Raw genomic sequence first — 22,731 nt, 5'->3', positions numbered from 1 at the left:
GGGCCCTATCTTCTTAAACTTTGTAGCTGGAAAATGCAGTTTTCTTAGGAAAATTAACCTATACATTTGGTATCAGGTCTCAGCTCAGTAACAAACACTAGACAACAGAACATTCTGTTGCCATTTCTTTGAGTTCAGTTTTAAAGCCTTCCCCCTTTCCCTCATTTATTTTTAAAATCAGGCCTACTCAAATCTGCTTTCATATTAAAAGACGTGATACTCTCATTTTCCACCCCAATGGGTAAAAACACTTGTCTGCCATTACATCTTATTATATTAGTGAGCTGTATTTCCACATGCTAAAAGCTTGCTTTAGTTAAAGCAAAAGGGTACTTAAGCAAGTAAATTTGTCCTTATTATATATTTGTTATGAAAGTTCATCAACTTTGTAGTTATGGCTACACAAATTCTGAAATTTCTCTTCATAAAATCTACACAATTTGTTCCTTTAGCCTGAAATTTGGCAAAGGGGTATAGTTTAGTAAAATTTCAGCAAAAAAAAATAATCTAGTGCAAAATAGCTTTTTCATAGAAACAATGTCAAGAAACATGCAGGTTACATAAAAGCACATTAACATCTCTTCTACTTAATTATAACCTACTTCAAATACTGGAAGACTCATTAACTGCCTTATGACAAGTTAATAAACAAGATCTGACATCAACTATGGTTAACTGACAGGTTTGGAAGGAGCAATCTGGTCAGTCCTCCATGGGGTTTTGTGTATTTATTTATTTATTTATTTATGATTTATATCCCGCCCTTCCCACAAGTGGCTCAAATATTTACTCCATTGTGCACATTCTCTTTAAGAAAATAAGTGACATGTAAAGACTACTACTCCAAAACTCACCTTTTCGAGACAGAAAATATTCAGCTGCTAATTCAAAATGTTTTCCAAATAATGACAAGGCAGCATTGCCTGTGCCCAAAAGAGAAGGAATCATGGGTAGTAATGGACATAAGAGCAAATGGCTTAAATGGTGATCCAATTTTTTAATAGATCTTCCACAAGTGTTATTAAATTATCACCAATAAACAGTATGCTTAGTTATAGCAAGCAGCAGTAAGATGGGCAGAAATAGGCCTTGACCTTTTCAAAGGGAGCATTACCCATATTACGGTACCTTACTCAATGCAATACCACACAATGGGCTGACCAGTTTGAACACTCTGCCTTTTAAACTATTTATCTTTTTTTAGTTTACAATATAAACAATACTCATCTCTTACCCACCCATTGTGTGTCTTGCCCATTAGTGAAATTACATGCTTGTTATAATATCAATATGGACATATCATTTTATACCTATTTCTCCCCCCCCACCCCACATACAATGGCTTTCCATATATATAAAAAAAAAAATCTGACCACCAGTGTCTCTTGTTGAATCTTGACTTGTTGCAATAATTTGTTGATAATTATACGGTCCTAAACTTTTGGAACCCAGTCATGCTCAGATGATAGTTTTGGATTCGTCCATTGTTGTACAATGACAAGTTGAGCAGCTGTTAAAAAATTCTGAACTATATTTTTCAGCCAAACAGCATCATCATTGAGTCAACATTTAATTTACAGTTATATTCTAAATATTAACATGGATAATTTTACAAATTACTTCATTACTTCAAAATGACAACACATGGTGCCCCTAAGGAAAAGCCTGCTGCACCACTGCTTGACAGGGACTGGCCCTTTAACAATCTCTTGAGACAGGGATGGGGATCGCAGTCACAACTGTGATGCAGGGGCAGCAGCTTTCCACAGGAATTGCTCAGATCCCAAGTGGAGTTTCAGAGGGATGGAGCCTCCAAAGGGGCTGGCTACAGGCAGAGAAAGCAGCTGAAGTGGATACACTGGCTGAAAGGAGCAGGATGAGGAGAGAGGGGCAAAAGGAGGATGAAGGAAATCCCGTTCCCTTTCAGTCTGAAACTTGTGGGAGGTTACACCATGCCATCTACTGGCAAGAATCTGCTAAACTTGGCTAGCTTTTCTACATATTTACACACTTTACTGGGGACATTTGATTGCATTGTTTGTAAGCCTTCCTCTGCTAGTTCAAAATTCAGCTGTTTTCTCTATTTATTCACATATGATATTATTATTTCTTATAGTGAAATACAAATCATGCAGTCGAGTTTCCTGCAGAGGTCAGTATACCTGGAGTGCAATGGATGAGTCTCACCCCGGGAAAACCTCCTTTGTGATCAAGGTGTCCCCTGCCAGGCAAGTTATAGTGAAGTAGTGTATATTTGTAACAGAGTTCCTTTACCCAAGTTGTTGGCATTATGTATCATTCTTTCAAAGTCGACTAATGTTCTAATAATTTGATACTACAAAAAAATCATTTTTCATTATACTTTCCTGTATGTACAGGTATTCTAGCCATGAAAACTTGGCATTAATTAATAGTTGCTTAAGTTTCTCAAGTGCAAGTAGCTTTCTATGATGGTATATATTCAGTAGATATTTATACTCTATTTAACATCAGGCTTTATCCATGGTGAACTTTGTATAATAATTTGTACTGAAATAGTGCTGTAGAAACAAACTTAATAGGAATATCTACTTATTAATACTCTATCTAGAATATCTGTATTCTGCCAATCTGTTTCAAAAGCACAAAGTAAAATGTATACTCAAAGTCTCTGAACAGTTATGGCATAAATAATCTGAGTTACATGATCCTTGTTTATTTATTTCATATACACCCTGCTTTTTCCTGATAATGAGGACCCAAAGCAGCTTACATAATTCCTTCCTTATATCTCCACAACACCCTGAGAGGTACGTTAGGAGAGGTAGGAGTATGTACCTCGCCAGGGGTCACCCAGTAAATTCCATGATAGAGTGCAGGTTTAAACTTGGGTCTTCTAGATCTAATATGATTTTCTAACTATTAACACCACGAGATCAAAATTCACCAAGTCTATCATTCTTTGCAACTGTCTCAGCAGTCAGACTAGGGAGTCCACCAATGGACTACAATCTAAATTCTCCCCACTCTTAGCACAGATAATTATTTCCCTCTTCAGCTGAGATGAGGTAATCAGGGCTTTATTTTTGAAGAAAAAGCCCTAGCAGGAACTCATTTGCATATTAGGCCACACACCCCTCATGCCCAGCCGGAACTGCATTCCTGTGCATTCTTGCTTTAAAAAAACAACCCTGGTAAAGATCAACAGCAACAGTTTTCTCTTTGACTAAAGTGATGGAGGAAAATATACCGGTATACCAAAATACTGAAATATTTTAGTGCTAAAGTTAATGTGGGACCAAACTAGAAATATAGGCACTGTAATTACCATTGAAATGACTATTTCATAGCTAAACATGCTATAAATAATGGCATGATATAAATACATTTTCAAGGATGAGAGTGAGAACTGAAAGAGATTAGAATACACACAGACTGAAAGATGGGAAATGAAACAGGAAGTTTTCTGTTTCCTATTTTACATGACTGGTTCAAAACAAATATTTCAAAACCAACTATGAGTAATCAGGCAACAATAGATAGGAGGATGTGCCTAAAGACTAGATTATGGCATGTACTTACTACATAGTAATTTCCTGAGGGAAAAAGTAAAATGTGCTGTTGTAAATAGATCTTACATTTCATTGACATGGAACAGCCATCACAGCATTCCCATGTTTAAAAGAATCTTGTGAGAATTTGGTCCCTGACAATCTGAATTTTTTAAACGTAAGAACAACAATACTGAAGATTCAGGAATCTCTGATGCCTTGGTAAAATCTATTAAATGTTTTAATTCACATACATTGGAAGATTAAGGGTGGCTTAAATTTAAGCTTAAACTTGGGGAGGGATGGTGGCTCAGTGGTAGAGCATCTGCTTGGGAAGCAGAAGGTCCCAGATTCAATCCCTGGCATCTCCAAAAAAGGGTCCAGGCAAATAGGTGTGAAAAACCTCAGCTTGAGACCCTGGAGAGCCGCTGCCAGTCTGAGAAGACAATACTGACTTTGATGGACCAAAGGTCTGATTCCGTATAAGGCAGCTTCATATGTTCAAGGGTGGCTATCCTGTGTTTGCAAAGGACAAATCTCCATATGGGGTGTCAAACAGATGTTCCCCCCCACACACACTTTCTGCTCAGCGTGAAGCAGGGGGAAGGTCTCCAAACCAGAGGATCCCCTGCCCCCAATTGGGGACTGGCAACCCTAGTTGTGGAGTCTATTTTCTTCTGCGTATGCCTTCAGCAACGAGGATTTCAAGGGAGTGCTGTCTTCATTGGTGGTATCACTGGTGGCATCAGCATCTCCCCCCCTTTTAAAAAAGTCATTATAATATCTATATATTGACAGAGCGTTGTAAGAATAGGCTTAGCGAGCTCTCTGAATTCCCAGCTTTTATTTTTTATAAAATAAATCTTTAACCACTTCTGTTGCAGGGATATAAGGAAAAAGGCATATCTCAGCAAGAACAAAGGCTAGAGACTTACTTTAAAAAAATGAAACCTGTATATTCAGAAACCCTGCTAGGCCTATTGTTACAATGCTCTAGTAATGTATTATTAATAAATGATATAAATTAAAAAGAAAATGAAACCACTAGTTTTCAGTGGGGGGAGGTGAGAGAGTGGTTTGATGATGACTACAGTCCGATTATCAAAGTGAGTTAGAGGAGAGTGGGAGTGGACCAGATAAAGAGAACCAACAGAAACATTACTCATGAGAAAAAGGGTGACTTAAAGTCAGCTTCCAAAGAAGACTGGGTTAAAAGTAATTTTAAAAAAAGAAACAAGTGTGCATGGGGGAGTGAATACTAAAGGCATCAAACTGTGTGTGGAAATTAGGGGACAAACCAAAGCAATATGGGGAAAGAACCCATTAAAAATGTGGAAATGCTCTTCCCCACCCCCTTACTACATTATCCTCCTAACATTTCTCTAAAATAATTAATGATATAAGAGTTATTACAGGATGAGGGCAAATATTTTTCCTTTCACTGTGACTTGCTTTAGGAATATGCATACCATTTGAATCAGGTTAATGGGAAGATATATAAAAGTAATATTTTGAATCCATAACCTAGAGATAATACAATCTTTATTAAACGGATATATTCTAAATAACAAAAAAATGAAAAATATAAAACTATAGTCAATATGCAAGTATTTTTTCCAATATTACAATCACTCTCTAAGATGCACTTTATGTATTATGACTTCCTCCAAGATCAATACAGATGTACAGGTTTATGTTGAGTGTTATTGGCTATGGCTTTTCTCCAAGAGTAGTAAATCTCGGTGAAAGCAATTATATTTTTGTAAAAAAACTATTCAGATTCTTTTGCACATATGAGATTTTAGTTCTTCTCTTCTATGATCATGGTAATGGCTTTTATCTTCATTTTCTTAAGGAAAACAGTGCTGCTTGGAGCAAATGCCTTTAAGTGAGCACACACAGTTTACTTATGGTATGTTACATGAAACATAAATGATATTGTTGGATTTTCTATTGCAACTTCACTTCCTGTTGTCATGAGTTAATTAAATGAATGTATATGCATGCTGATGTTTAGCCAGTGAGAGGTATAGCCAATGAGAATGTTTGCACGTACTTCCCACTCAGGCTAGGTGTCGATACGTATAGTGACCATTGAAGGAAAGCCCTAATTGGCTAATCCATATATTTGGGAGGTGGTCTGGGGGAAACCATTTGGTCAGTTTTATTGCCCTTTGTCTAAGCCCTCAGATCTCCATGCAGTTAGAGTTTGGACTCCATAGAGTCGAGATGTAGCTTAGAAGCTAGTAAGGATATTGAATCCTTATTTGTTTTCTAGTAATCCCAGTTACCCTTTCCTCATAGTAAAAGTAAACTACTTTATTCTTAAGCTAAAATGTGTGCCTGGCTTGTTTATTGTGGTTCTCTCCACGCAACTCTGCTAAAGTATCTCAAAAACCCTAACAGATATACATAATGGTTTCTATATGTTCCAGCTCTAGATAAAGAGTATACTGGAAGATGATGTCATACAGTCAGCCAACATACTGGTAGACTAATTAAAAACCCTGCTAATTTTCTGAGCATTCTAAACTTTTTTTAATGTATTGTATATCTTTTCTAAAATAACCAGGGCTTTTTTTTTCTGGAAAAAGAGGCACCAGAACTCTCAAGAGGGAAATGAAGGAGAAACACATGGGTATCCCTCATGAACTTTTAAAACCTTTTTTGAGGATTTTATTTCCACTATGAGTTCCAGAACTCTGTTCCACTGTGTTCCCCCGGAAAAAAAGCCCTGAAAATAGCTAGTGTTATGTCACTCAGTCACAATACCTTTAACTTGAAAACAAAATTCTGAATATATAGAAAATGTTCAGGATTTGCTTTTCTTCTGTGGTGTTCAGAATTGCTTTCATGTTTGCAAACAGGTCCTCCTGCTGTCACCAAGGGAAGAAAAGTGACCTGTGTACTTTGGGGGTTTGTCTGCAATAGCTGACAATGGAAGATTAGTGGAAACAAGGGACCCTGGATTGCAACCACAATGTCCAGGTAAAAACCACTGTAGTTTCTGGGCTCTCACAATGCAGAAAGGGACAAGAAAAATCTCTGGTTTAATTTTCCCCACCCCGAATTTTCCTGTTACTATCCTTATATAGAATGGTCTACACCAGAAGACTGATGGATCCAGAGGGGTTCCTTATATTTTTTGGAGAATTTCCATTCAGCTCAATTGGTATTCCTGTTGTAGCCCTAACTGACCCGTAAAATTCAGAGATGACCAAAGCTTTGGACATTATTGCCCATGAGTGCCATCTCTCCTTCCATGGATTCTGGAATGCCCCTTGGTTTATTGAGGAGCTTCAGATTTTGAAATGGCTGGTCAGATGCTTACAGCACAAGTGCAGAAAAACTTGAAACAAATGTGACTGAACACAGTTGAGATTGCATTATCTTGCCTACGCTGTGGCAGTGAGAGCAGTGAAACAAGCTTGCCTTTTTTGCTTGCCTGCACAACACTGTCCAACTGAGCTTTTCAAGGTTGTGCAGTGGCTTTTATCTCAAGCATCAGGGGATGTTGATTCAAAAAACATACAAGCCTGCTGTGACTCATTTGCAATATTTTGTTGATAAAACTGATTGCATTCACAATTACTTAGACACCACTGTTGTTGTGATGACTAAGGATATTATTGGACCACAGTCTGATCTTAGTTGTATGGATTACTTTCAAGTGGACAAGGTGCTTTGAACTATGCATTCATTCTTGCCCCTTGCCCCTCATGGCTAACAGGAGGTAATAAATGCGTCTGTGTGGGCTAGTATAGTTCCAATTGTTTTGAAAAAGAGGTGGTTGTGAAACCTCTTCTGAAAAAAGCATCCCTGGACCAAATGACCTAAGCAACTACTGTCCAGTGGTTAATATTCTATTATTGGGCAAGATGCTCAACTGGATGGTTGACTCCTAGCTTCAGACAGTCTTGGAGGAAATGGATTATCTGGACCCATTTCAATCTTGATTCAGGCCAGGATTTGGGACAGAAACAGCCTTTGTTGCCCTAACCAATTATTTTTGCTAGAGAGTACTATTGTTTCTCCTAGACTTTTCAGTGTTTTTTTAATACCATCAAGCAGGATACCATTCTGAAGAGGCTGGTTGGGCTGGGAGAAGGGGGAATCATGCTTCTTACTTGACCAACTGCTCTTACTTGACGAACTGATTCCAGAAGGTGGGATTGGGCAACTGCTTCTCAGCCCCATGACATTATACTATGGGGTCCTGCAGGGCTCCAGTTTATCCCTCATGTTATTTAACATCTGCATGGAGCCACTGGAAGAGGTCATATGGAGATTTGCAGTGAGGTGTCACCAATATGCGGATGACAGCCTGCTCTGTTTATTCTTAACCACTAAGCCAGGTGGCTCTACAGTAGTTCCAAAAAGGTTTCCAGAGAAGGCAATGGGATGAAGGAGGGCCAACAAACTGAAGCTTAGTTAGGTTTCCCAATCCCCAGGTCCCAGCGGGGGATCCCTCGGCTTTACAGGCTTCCCCCCGCCAGCTGGCTGGCAGGGGAAGCCCCACACCACAGCCACCATGCAGCTCTAGATCTTGGGCAGGTTTAGAAACCTGCAAACAGGTCCATTTCAAAATGTGTATGTGTCTGTGTGCCTTTAAAGTTGAGCAGGAAGTTTTTCATGGAAAGGGTCAGCAACACAGTCCCTCGGTTTGTTTTGCTTTCGTTTCAGAACAACTAAGTGTGTGTGTGTGTGAGAGAGAGAGAGAGAGAGAGCAGCGTAGCCCCTGTTCTTTTCAGATGTCGTTGTGGAGGAACCAGACGCAGTAAGTGTGTGTGTGAGAGAGAGAAGGTTGCCAATCCCCAGGTTTGGAGGGCCCCCCTGCTTTAGGGTCATCAGAAAGCACTGGGGGGGGGGAGGGAAATGTCTACTGGGCAATTATTTCCTATGGAGAATGATTCCCATAGGGAATAATGAGGAATTGATCCACGGGTATCGGGGGCTCTGGGAGAGGCTGTTTTTTTAGGTAGAAGCACCAAATTTTCGGTATAGCATCTAGTGCCTCTTCCCAAAATACCCACCAAGTTTCAAAACTATTGGACCACAGGGTCCAATTCTATGCACCCCAAAAGAAGGTGCACCTATCCTTCATTATTTCCTATGGAAGGAAGGTATTTAAAAAAGGTGTGCTGTCCCTTTAAATGTGATGGACAGAATTCCCTTGGAGTTCAATCATGCTTGCTCCTAGCTCCGCCCCCAATGTCTCCTGGCTCCACCCCCAAAGTCCCCAGATATTTCTTGAATTGGACTTGGCAACTCTAAAGTTAGTCCAGAAAAGAATGAGGTGCTGTTGGTCAATAGAGAAGCTGTTCAGGAATTGAGGATCCAGTCTGCCCTGGAGAAGCTTGCATTTCCCTTGAAGGAGCAGGTTTATAGTTCAGGGCTGTTCCTAGATCTTGGCCTACGGTTGGAGGCTCAGGTCTCCTCCATGGCACACAGTGCCTTCTATCCACTCTGGCTGGTTCACTAGCTATGACTGTTCCTCAAAAAGTGTGATTCAGCTACAGTGGTCCATGCTCTAATCACATCCAAGTAAGATTACTGTAATGTGTGCTGCATAGGGCTGCCTTTGAATATGGTTTGAAACCTTCAATTGGAAAATGCAGTGAGCAGACTATTATCAGGAATTAGTCACAGAGATCATATTGCCCCTGTGCTGAAAGATCTGCACTGGCTACTCATGTTTCCAGGCAGAATTCACAGTGCTGGTGCTTACCTATAAAGGCCCTACATGACTGAGAACCAAAGTACCTGAAAGACCACCTCCTCCAGAACTATCCAGCCCTTCAGTTAAGATCCACTAAGTTCTGCTCTCTCTGTCCCTGCCTTCAGAGACAGAGCATTTTTCATAGTAGAACCTTGTCATTCTAAATCCCTCCCTCTTGAGCATTGCCTGGAGCCTACAATACTTTCTTTTAGGCATCAGGCTAAAACACAAATTTTTACCCAGGCTTTTAGTAAGGTATTTTATGTTACCAGCTTCTGAATAGTCTTCTATTTTACGGACAGTTTTTACGTTGCTTATGTCTGGCCCTCCTTCTACTGTTGTTTATATGTTTTAATTGAATTACTTTATAATTTTAATTGCTTAAATGTTTTAATGTAACTGATGTTTGCCACTTTGTGGACCCTGATCAGGTAGAATGGTGGCATAACATGTTTTAAATAAATTAAATAAATATCTAATAGCTTGGGTTTTATATTGTTTTTTTTTAACTGCAAGCCACATTGAACACGGGTCTGAAGAGGTGGAACAGAAATATTGTAAATAAAGTAAAAAACCTTTTGTTTTCATGTCTATCCTGACCTATCAGGGCTGTTTTGGTATTAAAATCATAATGTAATTTAAATGGTAATTATAGTCATTGTTTTTATATTTAGCTTTTTATTAACTGTTCCAAAACAGACCATCATCTAAACACAGGATGTCATGAAATCATATTCCAAGCATAATTTAATTACCCTCAATACAATAAGACTCTTACCTTTATAATTCTGTTCCATAATGGCTGCATGATATATACAGATAAAGGGTTTGAATCCACAGCACTGTACTGCAAGCAAAACAAATACATATGCATTAAAACAGAACATTTTGAAAAGCTGAGTTTGCTTGGTGTTAAAGAAGGGTGGTATTTTAAAGTAAAGTTTTCCATGCACTCATAGTTGACAATATAAACATGTTTTTGTTTAGTATGCTTGTTGACATGATCACTTCAGTTTTGATTTACAATATGGCAATGTAAATACCTTTTAAGAACAGGCATTTTTTCTGAAAAACAGCTTTACATTTACTGTTTAAAAATTAGCAATTCACAGTAATTGAAGTAGTAATTACAATATGATACAAGCACGCCATAATAATCTGGAAATCTAATTTATATGCCTTTCATATGCAGACAATAAAAATATAACAACATATTAAAACTGATTAACTATCACCATAACAGACAATATATTTTGTTACACATTTATCAGGGGTGTTAGCAGCCACTTCTGCAAAGTAAACAACCTTTCTATGATGTGCTTGTTCCTTTTTTCTTTTTTCTTTGTGGAATTGCCATTAATTAAATCTGGAAAAAGGATAGCAACATCTCTTTCATGCTTTGTTATAAAACTGGAATTAAAATATAAGCAGCTTCTGTACTAATAGCAGGTGGATATATATACAATCTGTAATATTGCCAGTTATATTCAATTTTGATGCTATATTAAGTTGAACATTGTCTCCCACTGATTGATTTTGTTCATACTGCTAACTACAAAGTAAAATAACTTTGAATCGGTGCACATGTTTTTACTTGTGTGCATATTAGAGCTGGCAGGCACACTAAGCCATGTACTGCCTCTAGCAAAATTGAACAGTCAATTATAGACAGTTATGAAGTGAGGATAACAACCCCCAAACAGAAATTAGTATCAGATTTTACAGAGGATCTACAGTAGCAGGACAGGCCAATTTATTCCAATTCTTGTCAATTACTTTCAATAAGACCAATATGTCAATACATTTTTGGCATGGATACATAATTCCCTCCCCATACATCTGTGTTTAATCAGTTACTCAATTTGTTCAATCATAAACAAATCACAAATATAAATATATGGAAAAATTTTATAATGTAAAAACATTATGATAAAGTAATGTATGTTTCGTAATAAATGAGGACAGCATGACAAATACTAGTACTGCTGACATTGAGGTTGTGTATCCTGGACATAGTCTGTAGGAACAAAAAGATTAAATTCCAAATAATGTCCTGCCAGCCTTACAAGTCCTTAATATGGTGCTCATAGAGCATATAAAGAAATCTGTTAGTGCTGCATCTGTATGGTGCTGGGGTTTTTTTACATTTAGCCTTTCCAGAAGTTATTAAAACCAAATTTCAGTTAGGCTGTGCTGGAATTTCTGTTAGGAGGTTGTCCTGCCCAGCCCGGGCGAGGACTACGCAAGGGGGACCCCCCCGGCGCCTGCCAGCCACTCCCGGCCCCCGCCGCCCCGAGAGCCTCCCACACCTTCCCAAGCCCCCGCGGCGGCCCCACCCCTCACCTGGGCTGACGGAGTGCCAACAGCCGCCCGAACGGCGCCTCTCAGCCACCGCGCCCGTCTCCGGGTCCGAGGAGCCTGGCCAGAGCGAGACGTCGGCGAGCAGGAGGGAGAAGCTGAGCCCAGCGCCGGGCAGAGAGGAGGAGAGCCGCCTGACCCGTGACGGCGAGAGACGCCACACCCCAGCACGCTGCAGAAGTCTGAGACGCCCGAGGCACGCCCAGGCAGCCCAGCCCCGGCCCGCCTCTCCCGGGTGTCTGGGGCTTTGAAGGGGGGGAGGAGCCAGAGAGGGGCAGAACCCAGGAGGGGGGAGGACTGAGACGGGGGGATAAAGGGAGGGAAGGAGGAGGTTGGGGAGGAAGCTGGCCGGTGCTTATTGAGGCTGCCTCGTGAGAGAGAGGGACAGGAGCCGCAGCACAGCCAGGAGGGGAACGGGGGCCTGCGGTGAAGTAACCTGGCTCCCACCCCTGTTTCTGAGACCTCCGGGGAACGCCCCAGAGTGCCCGGGAGGGGCGACGGCGGCGCCGGGAGACCGGGAGAGGTACCCAGAGCATGACAGAGGTACTTCTGCTGCTCCTCTCAACTAACTGAATCTAGCCACACATAGTAAAGTCATTGCAGGTCATTAAAGCTGACAGCAATTACAGAATCATCCCCTGCCTCCACCTGGGGATTGGCGCCCTACCAATTACGGTAAATCCTACTGGTTTCTACTGGTGTCTATAATCCTGCTGCCATTTTGCAAGGAGTGGGCTGTTGTTCATTACCAGCTTCCCACCTCTTCCATAAACTCACAGTTTGGTTATCCTTGCTCTAGACTGTGAGACAATCCCTAAGATTACCCTGCACCTATTAGCTAGTTACCTATTTGTCATGCAGCAGGGGACAAGAAAGGACTTTCTACAGGCTGCCACCACTCTGGTAAGGGTTTGTTTGGGAGGGCTCAGAGCACCCTCCCTTACCTGTGTCTTGCTTCTTAACAAAATACCTTTTATCCATGACTGGAGAGATATGAGGACCCAGGCAGTATAACAACATAAGTTTATTGTAAGTGCTCAAAACAAGTGGGTCATAAAAACTTTTATGATCTTTTAGTTCATAAAAATATTTGATAACAAAGCAATAGAAGCCCTGATGCAACTAGCTATACGTCTCCTTCCTCTAATCCCAAATAGCAGGCCCATAGCCATGAGGGGGCTCACAGAGCACAGCTCTGACTTACATGCAAGGCCCCCTGACTATCAAGCCCTACCTGACCCCTCCAACTTGCCCCCAGCTGATTGGCGGGGCCTCTAAATGACATGTGTGAGTAGAGGAGCAGCGGAATCATGGGTGGAGGAGCAGCAGGGAAAGCAGCTGCTGCTTCCCCCAAGCAGGCTGTGCTACGGTGGGGGGCAAGAAGAAGAGGACATTGTTGGTGCAAAGGCATGCCCCACTGCCTTTCCCCACACAGCTCCTGGGTTCCTCCCCAACCCATGCATGCTCCAGCCTTTGCCCGAGGTATCCCCTCTGCCAGGCTTCTGCCAGCCTTCAGTCACTGTCTTCACAATAAAGCCTGATGCTTCCTGAAGAAACACTGCCTCTCCTGGGTCTTTGGACTCCTCCTGGGCAGATGCTCATGGCCCCCTTCCGGTCTGGCCAGGCAGAAATAAGGGGTGTATGGGAAGGGTTCCACTTGGCTTCTGCTGCCCGATTCCTCCCTCCCTCCCTTCTGTCCCTTTGGCCACATTGCCTTCCCAGCTCTGGTTTTCAGACCAGTTGGCTGGACCTTTGGATGGGGCCATGGGAGTAGAAGGAGGAGCCAGCCTCTGGCGCCATTTAAAGGCTTTGCCAATCAGTTGATCAGCATGCCCTTTAAATTGCGCCAGAGGCTGGAGGCTGTCTCAGCTACCCCTCCGTGCAATTTTAGTGATGAGGGAAGGGAGGCCGTGGTGGTGAGGAGACTGGCAGGGAAGGGAAGGCTGGAGGGGCACTGGCAGCATGATTGTGGATGGAAGGTTAAGGGGATGAGGCCACTGAGTGCCCCTTAAAAAAACTGAGGCCCCCCAACTTCCCAAATCCTGGCTACGGAGCTGCCAAACAGACTCACCACCCCATGGGTAAGGGAACCCTCCTGCTGCAGCCTGTCTCGAGCTCAACCTTTTCAGAGAGAACACCCTCTCTCTCCAGCTAGGCTTATTTATTCTTTCCTCCCAGGTCCCACTCCTCTGGGCAAGTTTTTCCTCCTAAATTTCTGCCCACCCAATCAGAGGAACAGGAGGGAATCCTGGGAAAAGTAGGCCCTGTAGCTACCTTACTACAGGCTTCCCTGGAGCCTGTAGGCCACACTAAGCCTAGGAACAACACACCGTTAAAGGCCATTTTTGGTTGTATCCAGCATCCTGACAGCTTGCAGTCTTACTAATACAGACTTTCTGGAAATTTAGGTATCTGATATCAGTTGGATCAACCTAATACACATTTTTATTAATGTTTACTACAGTTTCTTATAATTCTTAGTACTTTTAAAGCAGAACTTCTCAAATATTTAGCAGGATTGCCAGGTCTTATCTGACTGCCAGAGAGGGAGGTCTCTTGTGTGCAAGAAGTGATGATGTCACCTGGAAGTGATGCCATCACACTGGGCATGTCATGTGCAGGATGCTCTAGCATTTGGGTAAAAAACTCTATGGTGCCATAGAGTTTTTACTTGGATGATAGAGCATCCTGCACCCAACATGCCTGGCACAATGACATCACTTCTGGGTGCTGTCATCATGCATGGCATGTTGGGCGTAGATGGAGCTTTTTTGGGGTGGGGATCCTACTGCTGGCTAGCTCCATGCTTGTAGGTTGGAGGCCCCCAAACTAGGGGAAACCCTGCCCCCAGCGAGAGGCTTGGAACCCTAATATTTACTCCAAGACACACCAATAGTTCAGAGCTCAGGAAGTCTTTTACTCAAATGATAATACTGTAATCCCCCACACTAGGGCTTTATTTGCCTCAGAGGTCTACAGTAGAATCTATTTTATGCTATTTTATCCTAAGGTGCTTTCCAGGGACTAGGCACCATTGAATAATATGCAACATATTTCCAAGTGGACCTGAATAGGACTTCTTAAAAGTTACATCCTTCTGAGAAAATTGATTTAAATAAATTTGGAACTGAGTAACTTTGTTTTGAATGACAGTGTAAAATGTTCCTTAAAGGCAATAGAAACTGTACATCTGCCCTTCAATTTCAAGGGAAATGACTCCTCGATAGCTTCTTCTACCAGCTGTCTTTCTATGCAGTGCTGGCTGATCTTAAACAGAACAGAGGAAATGAAAAAGTACCTAATGAGTTTGGTTGCAGCAGGTAGAATTTTCTTTTCTTTTTTTGTGTGTCTGTGCGCATATGTGTACCTGGAAGTCATGGAGACTCTGATGACTGACCCCTACTGGGGGCCTGGAGAATATTCAGAGAGGTGGCTGAATAAAGCTTGCCCCTGCCTCTGCCATTCCAAGGAGGTCTCCCATCTAAGTACTCGCCAGAATTGACCTTGCTTCGACTTCCAATTGATGAGACTGGGTTTGCCTGGGCTATCTAGGTCAGGGTAGCAGGCAGAATTTTCATAGGTCAAACTCTTATGTTTCTCTAAAACCTGCTGAAAGAAGGAAGGCATGGATCCCATTTAATATTGCCAGCTTTTAAAAAATAAAATTCTGATACCTTGGTGGGGAGATAGTCAAGGAGAGGCTCAATTTTGCCTTGCATGTCTATTTGCATGTTTTGTATGTATGTATACTTACTGACAGATACACATGCAGCTAATAACATTTGCATGGCCAATGAGAACAAAGCACTGGTTCCATTAGAAATACACAGGCAAACTTGTCTCATTCAACATCAAGCCTAACTTATGTTAATTATAAATATGTTATTGAATTTCTCTTGAAAGCAGCTCGACTGATGTAGAAAATAATGTTTGAAACCATGGAGAGAGCCAGCATTGCCCAAAATAGGTAAAGAGAATCAATATCCTATAGTGAAAGTCACTATTTTAGATGTTAATTATGCATGAAATGATGTTAGAATAAGATAACATAAAATTTGATATTTACTTCAAGGACAGCACTATAAATAATGCAGGTACAAAACGATCTTGGGCACAGCAGCAGACAAAATAATGTTGCTTGATATCTATTTTTGAAGAAAAAACATGTTCTATAATTGCTTTGATAAATCTAAGCCAGAAAAAACACTTTTTTAGTTTTGTGACTTTCTGCTAAACATGGCGGTTTTAAAACTGAAATGATGACTGCTTATTTTTATTTCCATCCTATCTTACTTTATGTATTTTAATGGATCCAAACAACAATTCAATGTTTATAATATTTAACCTATTATTTCAGTTTAAAAAAACACACAAAGCAATTTATAAAAACTGAAATATCAACATATAAACTATATGTAATTATCATTATTTTAAGAGTTAAATATCTGTTTGTTAGTTGTTATGATGCAAAACTGCCAGCAGAAACCATTTTAGTTTTGTTGCTCTGAAAGGAACCCAGAGCTTTTAAAATTGTTTAAATAGGTAAATACTGATAATAAATAACAAGGAAATAAATATACATTTTATGTTACTTTAGGTCAGTTTTCTTTTCTTTTTATCATTACTCTTCTTATTCCTTATTCTATTTTTATTTTTTTGTTTAAGTTGGAAACACATTTCTGGCTAGGAGTTTTCTATCTAATTGGGATGAAATGTCTAGGACTCGGACCAAGCAATCTCTCTGGCAAATTTCAGCTACGTGGGATAACATGTTCCGTTTTTACAGGCAATTCAAATTTCTCCTTTTCCAGAATCTTTTTGCCCACTCCTACTCCTTACTTTCCCATACTATGAACTTTAAAAGCCCAAAATAAATCTATGTGTGTATATATATATTTTTAAAAATCACAAATATATTAAAGTCAATAAATCATAATTTTGGATGAGTATGTTCTCTACATACTTTATTACAATAAAATAATCTTCAAACAATGGGAATTGCACCATATAAGGAAATTATACAAAGCATAAACAGTCTTACAAAAATTCACAACCAGTATTGAAGTATTTGAATACAGAAACTAGTCTCATTTAAATAACTTAACTGAAGATTTATTCCAGTCACATCTCAGATAGAATTATAATAGTGATAGTCTCCAGTGATATGATCCCAGCCATGGTCCCAGCCAACCCAACAGGCAAACTAGCTATATCAAGCCTTGTTTCGCCATAGCTTCTTAAGAGATGGAACTATGTTCTGGTACACATAGACTGTACATCCAATCAAGGAAAATTCTACCAGTTTACCTAAAGAACTGCTCAACGCCACTTTGCTGACTGGATGTAAGTGGCTTTCTATGAAAAGGTAAATAAAATCAGTCGGTTGCTAAAATGGTTGTGTCTGAAGTGACACAAAAAAATCTGTTAGCATCTGGTTACCAAAATGGATTACAAAGGCAGTCTGAAAGGGACCATTCTCTCATGGTGGAAGGAGCACTGTCTTTACCTCCATCCCAGTCTGCAGCTGCTTCTTTCTAGGGCATACAAATAAAATATTTCCTGAAGGCATGCTGTCTATCTCATGTGTCATACAGTACATACGCAAACTGGGAATTGCACATGTAGGCCACCATTTACATTTAACCATCTAATGTGTGGGTAATGCGTGTGTCAAGGAAGTCTAGGCAAAACAATGTCCCTTATGCATAGTTAATGTCACATGCCTTGTGCTCAGCTCTAACATAGATTTGAGAACAGTAAAGCTTCTGGATTCAGTCTCTCTCTGAGCTAATTGCTAGAGTTAATCATTCTAATAAGACTGCCGCTCCTCCCCAGGAGGAGGAGTTATAAATTTCCCATGTGTCTGGTAGCATGCATCATTGATAACAGGAATAAGTCCATAGCCAACATAATTAGCTCGAGTTGGAATGACTCCCACTGTCTTTACATTATTTACTTCCAAACAGGAAAATAAATCCATGGATACTAGATGCACTTATTGCTTTAAATTATTAAAGTTCAAAATATGATCTTACAAAACTGACTCTATAGGCAAGCTATAAACAGCAAGTACTTACTGGAAAAATTGATTTTCCTGTAGTAGTCAGTACCTAGGATTCACTGCTATAAGATCTTGCATATCCACTCTCTGCTTTCTTCCTTGTCCAGGCTTATTAGAAATCTGGTACTGAGAAGCTATTATTTTATATTTAATTATTTTAGCTGTGAAGCTCCAGACCCTACCTGGATATTGCCAACCCTCCAATTAGCTGCTTTCTGTTTGGAAGCAGTTGTATACTATTCACATGGGAAATAAAGTGAGTGCATCTGGAGGACTAAGGGCTACTTAAAATGTCAGATTCTATACATTAAGTGTACAATTGTGTAGAAATAACCATTAAGAGTGCAAGTAGATTATAATTTTATTTATTATTTATTTACATTATTCATAGTCCACATTTTCACTTGGACTCAAGGTAGAGCACACATAGTGTACAGTTGACAGGATGAGATATTCAGTAAACAATGCAATAGGAGTAGGTTTGTAGAACCAACCAGAAATCTAAAAACAGAACTGAAACAAATCAAAAGTATTAACATTATACAGGAAATGATGCAAAAATTACATATTAGGGTCCTAGTTTCATCAAACTATGCACAGTAGGATAGAATGCATTCCCTAATAATTTATCTAAGCTGTTTTATGGATCATTTAGTACAGTGCAATGCTATAGCCTGCATTAAAAAGCCCTCTTAAGCAATTCAGTTTTGTGTAGTTTGTGGAAAGCCAGGACAGTGGAAGCCTTCCACACCTCTTCAGGCAGGCCATTTTAAAAGGTGGAGATCATGATGGAGAAGGCACACATACAGGCAGTTGATGATTTTGCCCATTTGCAGGTTGGTAACTAAAGAGGGTTCTGCTCAGATGAGTGAAACTGTAGTGGTGGAGCACAGGGGGAGAGGCAGTCTCACAGATATGAGGGTCCAAGACCATGAAGGGCTTTGTGTGGGATAGCTACTACCTTAAATTGAGCTTGGCAACTGATGAGCAGCCAGTTGAGTAATTGCAGAGTGGCAGTAATATACAAGCTCCACCTTGCTCCCAATAAAAGCCAAGCCACAGCGTTCTGCATCAACTGCAGCTTCTGATTTTAAGGGGAGACCAATGCACAGTTCACTACAGTAGCCTTGTCTTGATGTTACTGTGCTGTGGATCCAGGTGGCCATATCAGCCATATCAATGTAAGGGGCTATCTCTCAGGCTAGGCTGAGTTAGAAGATCTATCTATATATCTGTCTGTCCGTCTGTCTGATCTTCCAATTCATCCTAGCCTGAGAGATAGCCCCTTACCTTATATAAAACTGCTACATTAATTCACATCTTCCATAAAAACATTGGGTCAAGTATAACCCCAAGCAAGAGTCAACTGAACTCCATCAAAAGTGGGGAGCAAGGGGGGGCGTGGCTTCGACGCCGAACAGAATGGCAGCATAATCTGTGAGCTCCATCCCTAGCTCCCCCTATTATATCAATCTTCAGGCATTTAAGACAATCTTTTATCTCCAAATTATATAAAACAATGGGCAAAACTGACGCTGATAAAGCCCATCCATCTAACATGGCAAGAAAAGACATAAAAACCTTCTTCCCCAAGGCGACTCAATCCAGCCTCCCCCCTGACAAGGCCAACTCAGACAACATGGCGCTGGATGAAGCTTCCTCACCACCAATAATTCCCGCCATCAACGATCCTGCCCTTACTACGCTCTTAAACACAGTAGAACTCAAAATTAAAGAAACCATTGCGGCTTCAATACAATCGCTGACTAACCAGTTTGCAGATTTCAAGCTTACTCTTCAAAATGTGAGTAAACCGGTGGAAGGGGCGAGGGAAATGTGCACTAATTTACAAGAGGACATAAGTAACCTCCGTCTAGAAAATGGTACGCTGCAAGACCGAGTCCTTCAATGGGAAGTCTCAGCCCGGCAAACCTATTTAAAATTCAGAGGCTTTCCTGAAAATATGGTGTTTGAGTCTGATTTAATAGCCTTTATAGCAGAATGGCTGGCACAAGAACTGGGAATGAACTAGGGAGTTACAACCTTTATTACAGTGGCGTATCACCTTGGCCCTCCTAATCTTCCATCCAGGGTCAGGCCTCGTTATCATAGCTGTTATCCCGGAGGCGCATTCCAAAAGGGAAATACTAGAGGTGGCTCAAAATAATGGATCTCTACAATTTAAAGGTGACTGCATACAAGCTTTCCCCAATCTTCCCAGAGAAGTTTTATCCAAGCAGCGGGACTTAAAACTAATTACTGATTTCCTGAGGCATGTCGAACTACGCTATCGCTGGGTTAATCTCACTAACATTAAAGTATCTTACAAAGACAAGTTCTATACCATCTCTGATCTTTCTTCAGGTTTTGCTGTTTTACAGTCCCTGCATGTACCGTTGCTATGAGACACGTCCAAGTCCTCCCAGAAGAGAAAGCATCCTGCATCTCCACCCAAGGACAATAAAGTTGTGGTACGTTAAGACTACCATTCTGTTACGTAACGTTCTTTAATGACTCACTAGCTTTTTACATTTAGATAACTTGCTGTGTTAAAAACAATTCTTAAAGCCTACTTTAACTGTTTGTTTGCTGTTTGCCCGAGCTTATTGCATTAATGTACTACAACGCTAGGGGGAGGGGGGAAGGATTTTGTTTATGTTTTATTGGTGTTAGTTCATTACAGTTCCAGTTAGTGGAGTCTCTTAAATCCAATCCAATTCAATCCAAATACCTTTATTGGCATAGAAATAAAAAGTACAGCATAGCAAATTTATATGGAGTTTCAGCTATAACAACCCGTCAAACATGAAGAAGGGGAGCTAGTCTTTTGCTCCCTGATTGTTATGGCAGCCAAAAGGTACTTTGCAACCAGGCTTGTGATATAGGAACATTGATCAGATAGTAGAAAAAAACTAACTTCGCTTCAGGTAATCCATAAAAATTAGACAGAATAGGTTTGATTATACAGTCCCGCACTTCCCCATAAAAATCACAATAAAGTAAGACATGGGCGACCGTTTCAAGGTGCCTTCCATTATATGGGCAGACTCTATCCTGATAAGGGTGTCGGTGTAGAGATTAGCAGATTTGTGTCTGCCTCTGCCAGTTCACTCGATGAGGAATAGTTTAACACAGCCAACACCATACTGTGCTCTTAAACTATATACAAAGTTTATTATATACATATATACAGCTCTCCATCATAACGCTCCGACAGACAATCAATAATAGTGAGAGGATAGGTGGTACAGCATAGTTCTAGTTTTATACATTTGCTGTTAATTGCTGCACCAATGAGGAAACAGTACTGAGTCATTCTGAGTTGTTCTGCACAACTCAGTATGAAGTAAAAGCGAGTAACAGGCGCTTGAGACCCTTCTACGAATGTGACAATACAACTGCATCGTCAGTGTAGAGCAATAAAGGGATAATGGATGGCCCAAGTTTGGGGGAGTGACTATCAATAGAATTTAGAGAGGGGGCCAGATCATTAAGGAATAAATTAAACAAATAGGGGGCTAGAATACAGCCCTGTTTGACTCCCTGATTGGAAATGATCTTTGAAGTTAATGCACCTAGGTCATTATATCGCACTTGACAGCTATTAAGGGAATACACTTTACGAATAAGAAAAAGTAGGCGTTTATCCAGACCCATGATGTCCAATTTGTTCCAGAGAAGATTCCTGGGAATAGAGTCAAATGCCCCTTTTAAATCAAGGAAGGCCACAAACAGCCTTCTTCCCCCTCTACCACTGTATTTCTCTATCAGATGGTTAAGAATTATACAGTGGTCCATTGTAGACTTTCCAGGACAAAATCCGATCTGTTTCCTACTTGGGAGATTTTGCTCTTTCATCCATGAAGTGAGTTCTCCCAAGAGGTGTCTCGCATATAATTTGCCTGCTATGTCAAGCAGACTAATTGGGCGATAGTTCTCTGGTTCTTGTGGGTCACCCTTCTTATAAATTGGGACAACTATGGAATTTGTCCATGATTCAGGCATGGTCCCTGTTTTATTGATCACTGTGAAGAGAGTCACCAGAGGGGAAGCCCACCAGTCAGAATTTTGTAAATAATTCTGGTGGGAGTCCATCTGGGCCTGGGGCCCTCCCTGCCTTCAAATGATTGATTAGATTATTAATCTCATTAGGACTAACAGGGGGCCATTCAAGTAGATCAGGAAGGATTTGTTCTTGCTGATCAGATACAATGGTCAGAGGGTCAAAAAATAAATGATGGAAATGGTCTATCCAGACCTCAGCAGGAATGGAATGTCTAGAACAGTAGCTCTTCACATCAGAAGCACCAGTAACTAATGACCAGAAAAGCTTACTGTTAGAGGTAGTAGAGGCACTAATAAGTAAATCCCAGTTCTTAATAGATAATTGTCTTTTCTTATGAGTCACTGTATCTTTAAGCTTATTTTTCAGTTCGAAGTAGCTCAGGGGGATATTAGCAGCGAGGCTGTTATGATAAGTGCGATATACTGCACGCAGTTGGCGTTTATTTTTGGCATTCCTTATTATACCATGGGTCTGTCTTCCAAACAAGGGGACTGGATTTAGCAGTTGATTGCTGCTTATAAAAGTTAATTATTGCAGAAGTTATATTGTTATAAATTTGAAGGGCCTCAGAAGGGTCTGCAGCTTCGGCCAGTTGCTGATTTAATTCCATTAATTTATTTGTTTGGAGCAACAGGTTAATGCTTTCTCGAACTGTCTCTGTCCATCTGACTCTTGGAGGGGCAGGCATATCGACAGGACCCAGAGATGAATGGCTAACAGTCTCAAATTTCAGTAAGGTAATCAATGGAAAATGGTCACTGTCCAAGCTCTCACCCACTAAAAAGTCCACAATAAATTTTCTCAGATTGGGAGAAACAATAACATAATCAACAATACTACTGCCAAATCTGGAACTAAATGTGTAATCCCCCAGCAAGTCATGTTGCATAGACTCATTTAATATAGATCTATTGGGGGGGGGGGATACAAAAATTTGCCAGAAATACTCCCGCTGCATTAACATGGGGGTCATTAAGAGTTCCTTGAAAAAATCACA

At 40.6% G+C, this 22,731-nt stretch overlaps 1 protein-coding gene across 1 annotated transcript in view; it reads right to left on the bottom strand.

Moving 5' to 3' along the window:
- The window catches only part of LOC132575237 (ethanolaminephosphotransferase 1-like), a 72,698-nt gene that overhangs the window by 38,750 nt on the left and 11,217 nt on the right, over window positions 1–22,731 (bottom strand). The window contains exon 2 of the mRNA XM_060243832.1: window positions 10,028–10,096. Coding sequence (XP_060099815.1) covers window positions 10,028–10,096 — 69 coding nt within the window. The remainder of the gene's footprint in view (window positions 1–10,027; window positions 10,097–22,731) is intronic.

The sequence above is a fragment of the Heteronotia binoei genome, chromosome 7, assembly GCF_032191835.1.
Source record: "Heteronotia binoei isolate CCM8104 ecotype False Entrance Well chromosome 7, APGP_CSIRO_Hbin_v1, whole genome shotgun sequence".
NCBI lineage: Eukaryota > Metazoa > Chordata > Lepidosauria > Squamata > Gekkonidae > Heteronotia > Heteronotia binoei.
The sequence above is the reverse complement of the archived record's forward strand: the minus strand, read 5'-3'. Positions and strand labels throughout refer to the sequence as shown.